This window comes from Rhincodon typus, chromosome 15 (assembly GCF_021869965.1).
Source record: "Rhincodon typus isolate 14 chromosome 15, sRhiTyp1.1, whole genome shotgun sequence".
NCBI lineage: Eukaryota > Metazoa > Chordata > Chondrichthyes > Orectolobiformes > Rhincodontidae > Rhincodon > Rhincodon typus.
Genome location: NC_063346.1, coordinates 3,182,445 through 3,190,687, shown reverse-complemented (window position 1 = coordinate 3,190,687; position 8,243 = coordinate 3,182,445). Strand labels below are relative to the sequence as shown.

Here is an 8,243-nt window from a genome sequence, read left to right as displayed (position 1 = left end):
CAAAATGCAGGGTCATTTCTATCATATTATGGTCACTGCCCCTTAGGTGTTCCTTCATGGTCAGCACCCAAATCAAGTTTGCCTCATTACACATTACTAAATCTAGAATAGCGTGTTCCCTAGTGGGATCTACCACAAGCTGTTCCAAAAAAGCCATCTCATAGATATTCCACAAATTCCTTTTCTTGAAATCTGTACCAACCGGACTTTCCCAGTCCACCTGCATTTTGAAGTTTGTTTTTATTGTGGGATATGGGCATTGCTGGTTGGCCAGCATTTATTATCTGTCCCTTCTTGAGAAGGTGGCCGTGAACTGCCTTCTTGAACCGCTGCAGTCCACCCGCTATGGGTTGACCCACCATTATGAAGTGAATTCCAGGATTTTGACCCAGCGATGGTAAAGGAAAGGCAATATATTTCGAAGTCGGGATGATGAGTGGTTTGGAGGGGGACTTGCAGGTGGTAGTGTTCCCATGTATCTGCTGCCCTTGTCTTTCTCGAAGGAAGTGGTCGTGGGTTTGGAAGGTGCTGTCTGAGGATCTTTGGTGAATTTCTGCAGTGCATCTTGTAGATAGTACAAACTGCTGCTACTGAGCATTGGTCGTGGAGGGAGTGGATGCTTGTGGATGTAGTGCCAATCAAGCGGGCTGCTTTGTCCTGGATGGTGTCAAGTTTCTTGAGTGTTGTTGAAGCTGCACCCATCCAGGCAAGTGGGGAGCATTCCATCACACTCCTGACTTGTGCCTTGTAGATGGTGGACAGGCTTTGGGGAGTCAGGAGGCAAGTTACTCGCCACAGTATTCCTAGCTTCTGGCCTGCTCTTGCAGCCACTGTTTATGCGGTGGGTCCAATTGAGTTTCTGGTCAACGGTGAGCAGGTTATTTCTGAGCAGGTGCTGCTTGATAGCACTGTTGATGAAACTTTCCATCACTTTACTGATGGTCAAGAGGAGACTGATAGGGCAGGTACTGGCTGGGTTGGATTTGCCCTGCTTTTTATGTACAGGACATACTTGGGCAATTTTCCACATTGCCAGATAGATGCCAATATAACGAAACTGGAACACTTGGCTAGGAAAGCGGCAAGTTCTGGAGCACAAGTCTTCAGTACTATTGCCAGAATGTTGTCAGGACCATAGCCTTTGCAGTATCCAGTATCTCCAACCATTTCCTGATAGCACATGGAGTGAATCGAATTAGCTGAAGACTGGCATCTGAAACACTGAGAACCACTGAAGGAGGCCGAGATGGATCATCCACTTGGCACTTCTGGCTGAAGATTGCTGCGAATGCTTCAGCCATATCTTTTGCACTGATGTGCTGGGCTCTTCCATCATTGAGGATGAGGATACTTGTGGAGCCTCCTCCTCCAGTGAGTTGTTTAATTGTCCACCACCATTCACCACTGAATCTGGCAGGACTAAACAGCTTAGATCTGATCCATTGGTTGTGGGATCGCTTAGCTCTGTCTATCACTTTCTGCTTTTGCTGTTTGGCTGTTTGCAAGCAGTCCTGTTTGGTGACTTCACCAGGTTGAGACCTCAGGCATGCCTGGTGCTGCTCTTGGCATGCCCTCCTGCACTCTCCACTGAACCCCACGATTATTGAGATAGAAAAGTGCATTTCTTACATGCCTATCTCCTGATTTGTTTTCTTCCGTACATGCTGACTACTGCTTGGAGGCCTGTACATAACTCCCATAATGGTCTTTTTCCTTTGCAGTTCCTCAACTCTACCCACACAGATTCTATATCACTATATCTTGTTGTCGATTTAATTTCATTTCTTACTAAGAAGGCAACTCCCCTTCCTCTTCCCATCTGCCTGCCCTATTGATATAGGACGCGTATCCTTGGATATTTAGTTCCCAGCCCTGATCCCCTTGCAGACATGTCTCTGTGATAGCCACAACGTCATACCTGCCAATTTCAATCTGTGCAACAAGCTCATTTCCCTTGTTTCGTAGGCTGTGTGCATTTAAGTACATCACCCTCAATCCTGCATTGACTGCCCCCCTTCTTATCGTAGTCCCCTTACCTGCTGTGCCTGAAGTTAGATTCGTAAACTTTAACCTCAGCTTTGTCCTCTCCCCTTCTTTAACTCTTTCCATAATTTTTCATGCAACTAAACTCGTCATCCCATTTTTGGTTTAAAGCCCTATCCACAGCCCTAGTTACGTGATTCACAAGGACTCTGATCCCAGAACTGGTGCCAACGCCCCATGAATTCAAACCCATCTCTCCCACACCAATCTTTGAGCCACGCGTTTACTTCTTCAGTCTTGTTGACCCTGTGCCAATTTGCTCGTGGCTCAGGTAGTAATCCAGAGATTATTACCTTCTTAATTTAACCCTAGCTGCTCATATTCCCTCTGCAGAACCTTTTTCCTCATTGTAGCTATATCGTTGGTACTTATGTAGACCACAACAAATGGATCTTTTCGCGCCCCCCCACTCCAAGCTCCTCTGAAACCTAGATGAAATATCCTGAACCCAGGCACCAGGCAGGCAACACAGCCTTCGGGACGCTCGATCCTGGCCACAAGAACAGTGTCTATTCCTCTGACTATACTATCCCTGATTACAGACACATTTCTCTTTTCTCCCCCCTCTTGAATGGCTCCCTGTACCACGGTGCTATGGTCAGTTTACTCATCCTCACTACAGCCCTCACTCGCACCCACACAGCGAACAAGAATTTCAAACCTGTTAGGCAAGCTCAAGGGCTGAGGCTCCCTCAGCACTACTTCCTAGATGCTTCTACCTATCTCACTCATAGTCACACCCTCCAGTCCCTGACCAGTGACCAAATTTGAGGTAGATAATGTAAAGGATGTGACTGCCTCCTGAAATACAGTGTCCAGATAACTCTCCCCCTTCCTGATGTGTCACAGTGCTCGAAGCGCAGACTCTGAACCAGACTTCCTCAATCAACCAACGCTTGCTACAGATGTGGTTATCCTAAGCCACAATGGGACCCACCAGCTCCCACTTCACATAGTTACAACACATCACCTAGCCTAGCACCTCTATTTTAACTACTTAACTCTTAATCTGAATTTTAAAAATTTTGCACTGAACTTTTAGTTTATAACCTGCAAATATTTCTTCTATTTACCTTCAATCTGAAAATAACCTATAATAGTCAAATTATTAACCAATGAACATACAGTTTCTGTGTGATGTCACTGGTGCTGGGCTCTGATTCAGGGCTTCATCTATTCTGTTAAAAATCTTGCAAATTATGAATGAAAAAAAAAGCTAAAAGCACCTCTTCCCCCTGCACTGAAATCCCACATTACCACCAAATTCCCTGAACTAAATACTCACTTGGCCTGTGTCTCACTCTGGATGGGATCTCTCCATTCTGACCGTGCGAAGCTTACTGATCAAGTTGTCTATTCAACTCATCAAGTCTACTCTGCCATTTAATGAGATCACAACTGATCTGATCATCCTCAGTTCCACTTTCATGCCTTTATCCCATACCACTTGATTCCGTCACTGTTTAAGAACGTGTCTATTCAGCGTTGAATGTATTTAATGATGCAGCCTTGACAGCCCTCTGTGATAAACAATTCTTCACATTCACTACCCTCAGAGAAAAAAAAATTCCTCTTCATTTCTGTCTTAAATGTGCAATTTCTTATTCTAAGATTATTCCCTCGGGTCGTAGACTCTTCCACAAGGGGAAACAACCTGTCCTCTACTTTCTATCCTGTCAAGTCCCCTAACAATCTTGTACATTTCAGTAAGGACTTCAGCCAACAATGTTGAGGCAAAGGAATTAAATTCAGTATAAAACAAGGATGGATGCTGGATCAGCATAACCGACTAGCATAGCTTTCTAACTAAGTTGAATAAAAGCCAAATTCTGTAGATGCTGCAAGTCTGAAACAAACATAAAAATTGCTGGAGAATCTCAGCAGGCATGGCAATATCTGTGAAGAGCAAATGAAACTGAAGTACACTGAAATTAGAAAATGGTGAAAAAAATAAAGAAGTCTCCATGAAGATGTTCAATAAGATTTGCCAACTTAACCCTAGCTCCCTAATTGTACCAATTTGCTCTGCTTCCAGGATTCTAAACGCACAAAGCAAGGTGATCATTCCAGATAATGCTGGTAAAAAAAAATCATCACCTCTGATGCTCCTCCCCAGGACTTCACAGCTTCTTCCAATTCCGTCACACGACCAACCTTCATGGTCTCACTCCCCATTGCGTTCTTCCTCTCCTGGGCTTGAGCCTCTGCCAAGCAAGAGTGGATTATGGGTTGAACGCGATGCAATGCCTGGGACAGGAACTGGAAGTGGACCTGCAGGACGGTCAAGAAACATCGGCCTAGCACCTGAGGAGCAGAGAACAAAGGACATTAAGAGATTTGCCAGATGGTGGACATCGCTCAAAATTAATTCAAGCAGCAGACAAACCTATCACGAGTGCTGGCAAACCTGCTATATCAGTTCCCAGGTTCATTCAACATTCCAGAAATGCATACAGCCCTCAGAAGGAAATACACAAACAGGAGAGAGATTAAACTGTTGCCAAATAGATGATGAACACTTTACACAATCCACCGAGAATCAAATTAAGGCAAGATTCTGTACATGGTGCTACAAATTTTCATTTATCTATCACATATAGGACTGATAAATTCTATGTAGGTGACACTCATTATCCTTTAAAATATAATTTAAAAACTGTTCTTTTAGAGCGGGGTGGTTAAGGGATATTTAATAGAAATCTTCACATATATGAAAGGCATTAATGAAGTAAATGGACTTTAAATGCTTCCCATTAGCAGGAGGTTCAAGAAGCAGTCAACATTGATTTGAGCTGATAGGTAAAAAGATGAGAAAGTTATTAACATCTGAAATGCATTTCCTAAAAGTACAGATTCAATTATAATATTCAAAGGGGAACTGGATGAATATCTGAAGGGAACATAAAGTGCGTGGTCATGGGGAAAGATCAAGGGAGTTGGATTAATTGGATAACTCTTTCAAAAGAACTGACTGAAGTACAATAATCATAAGACCATAACTGCATAAGATATAGATGCAGAAGTAGGCCATTCAACCCATTGTGTCTGCTCCATCACTCAGTAAGATTAGGGCTGATCCAATTATCCTCAACTCCATTTTTCTGCCTATTCCCTATAATCTAGATTCCTTTCCTGATTAAAAAATCTATGTCTCAGCTTTACACATAGTTAACAATACAATCTCAACAGCCATCTGTGGTAAAGAATTCCACAGATTGATTATCCTCAGAGAAAAAAACTCCCCTCATCTGTCTTAAATGTACAACCCCATTATTGTGGGATCATGCCTGCTGGTCCCACAAGGAGAAGCAACTTCTCCACAACTGCCCTGTTGACTCCCCTAAGAATCTTGCACATTTTAATAAGGTCTCCTTCTTCTAAATTCTAATAAGTACAAGCCCAACCTACCTGACCTCACCTCATAAGAAAATCCTTCCCTATCCAGGGTCAACATAGTGAACCTTCTCTGCACTGTCTCCAATGCCTTAGAAGAGGTGATCAAAAGATGGAGTCTGACTAGTACCTTGCATAGCTTTAGCAAGACCTCCCTATTTTATATTCTTTTCCCTTCAAAATAATGTATTGAACAGCCTCCTCCCATCCTGTAAAATAATATTGTATGAATTACAAAAAGACCACTCTGGACCAGTTCCAGATTACTGACATTACATACAAACATTCAATCCTATGATACTCCACAATCAAGACTCAAAGAGGAGGCAACTCAAGTGATAGGCAAAGACAGATATGTAGGTGAGACTTTTTTGTACAGGGCTTGGAAGGAAGTGACGGAGAGAAACAAAACTGCAGTTTGCTCACAGAGCTCACATGAAGAAATAGTGGAAAAAAATAACTTGCATTTATATAGCATTTTTCACAATCTCAGGATATTCCTCAAAGCATTTTTACAGATAATTAACTATTTTTCTAGTATAGTCACTTGCAAAGTAAGATGCACACAACAAGCTCTCACAAATAGCAATTTGATAGTGACTAATGACATTGATGAGGGATAAATATTGGCTAGGATGCCAGGTAGAACTACCCTCCCATCTGTGAAAAATGTCTTTGCACTTCACAATACAGCACTGCAGTGGATGCCTAGATTATGGGTACCAGGAACTGAACACTCAAACTTCTGAGTCAAAGTTGAAAGCAATACTTATTGAGGCAGGTTGAATATAGGTGATTTGAAAAAAAAAGATCATGCTGGTTAAAGCCATTTTGCATTTGAGTGTCTTCATTGTGTCTTATTTCTCACTTTATGGCTCAATCCTGAAGTTGACACATTATGAATGGGTGCATATGGCTTGTAGGCATTATAATACAGGTTTTAAGACATATCCATAAATTCATTGTTCTCATGGCAGTCTGTACCTGTAAAACTTTTACTTACATTTTCAGATTTCAATACAATTCAAGGGAATTTAGATTCTCTTTCTAGTCATCACCACAATCTTCATGCTTTAACAGCTTTCTTTTGATTTGAATTATTGTTGTCACATGTACTGAGATACTGTGAAAAGTATTGTTTTGCATGCTATACATGCAAATCATACCTTATACAAGTGCATCAGAGTAATTGAACAGATTACAGAATATAGTGTTACAGCTACAGAGAATGTGCAGAGAAAGATCAACTTTAATATACAAGAGGTCCAATTCGTAAGTCTGATAACAGTGGGGAAGAAGCTGTTCTTGAATCTGTTGGTACATTTTCAAACTTCTGTATCTTCTGCCTGATGAAAGAGCGTGCAAGACAGTATAATCGGGTCTTTGATTATGTTGGCTGCTTTCCCGAGGCAGTGGGATGTAGGGATGGAGTCAATAGCTGGAAGCCTTGTTTGTGTGTTGGACTGAACTGGATTCACTCTGTAATTTTGCTTTTGCTGTACTAAAGATGATCAAAACACCAATAATTTTCTTGATAAGTTCAAAAAGAGAAGATTTTACCAAAATTATATTTCTCCTTTTCCAAAAGCAGCAAGGTAAAAATGTGTGACAAATTTAATACCCCTCTCATGAAATATTAAATCAGACGCCTTGTCTACCAGCTTAAAACAGCATTACAAATTGGAGAGTGCTATCTGAATAGCAAAGACTTCTGACAGTGTTCTGGCCATTAAATCTCCCTTAATGAGCAGGACAAATTAACATCTCATTCATCAAAATCACAGCAACTTGCATTTATGTAGTGCCGTTAACAAAAATAGAATGGCCCTATAGTGTTCCACAGGAGCAATTATCAAACAAAATCGTAGAAAAGTATATGGATTTCATTTAAACAGGTGATCAACAACTTGGTCAAAGAGGTAGGTTTTAAGGAAAAACAGAAGAAATAGAGATAAAAAGGTGGGAGAGTGTGGCAGGGATGTCGGAGAGAGAGAGAGCGCAAGTGAGTGCGAATGAAAGCAAGCGAGAGAGGAGCGAGAGAGCGAATGTGAGCGCGAGAGAAGGGGAGCGCGCACGCGAGCACGAGAGAGAGAGCGTGAGAGTGAGGAGAGATTGAGAACGAGTGAGTGGGAGTGAGAATGAGACAGCCAGCTTGTGACAGCAAGCGCGAGAACGAGAGTCAGGGCGAGAACGAGCGAGCAGGAGGGAGGGAGAGAGAGTGCGAGAGAGAGAAGATAAGGTTTAGCTAGAGAATTCCAGAGCTGTAGTATCAGCAAACAGAGGATTCCTTGCAGTGCAAAACCCAACTTCTGAGTTTGTAGTTTCTGAGCTGGAAATCCTCAATCTTTACTGACGTAACAATAACTGCCCTTCAAAAACAATTCAACAAAAAAAAAATACTTTGGCAATAATAAAGCAGTATGTACACTAAGGTTGCTTTCTTTAAGCAGACTACATTTCTACTGTTGATCATTGTGGATGTTTGAGGAAAATTGCTTTGCACAGAATTTCAAAAGCTGCAAATCTTTCAATTGAGGAAAAAAATCCTCTGTTAGTATCACACTGCAGCGATACCAACTATCACAAACTCAGAATTAAGGGAGTACAGAGCAACATGAACAATGCGCCAACAAAAATAACAACCAATGAGTGGCCTAATTGTGGCCTTCAAAATTCTGAAAGAGTTGACACAGAGAAGGCCAAGCAGCATCATAGGAGCAGAGAGGCTGACGTTTCGGGCCTAGACCCTTCATCAGAAAAGGGGGAGGGGAAGGGGGTTTTGAAATAAATAGGGAGAGAGTGGGAGG

General features: G+C 42.0%; 1 protein-coding gene across 6 annotated transcripts in view; it reads right to left on the bottom strand.

Moving 5' to 3' along the window:
* The window catches only part of garre1 (granule associated Rac and RHOG effector 1), a 200,728-nt gene that overhangs the window by 68,641 nt on the left and 123,844 nt on the right, over positions 1–8,243 (bottom strand). For all 6 annotated transcript variants that reach the window (XM_048605757.1, XM_048605759.1, XM_048605760.1 and 3 more), the window contains one exon: positions 4,141–4,347. In XM_048605757.1, the coding sequence (XP_048461714.1) occupies positions 4,141–4,347 (207 nt within the window). The remainder of the gene's footprint in view (positions 1–4,140; positions 4,348–8,243) is intronic.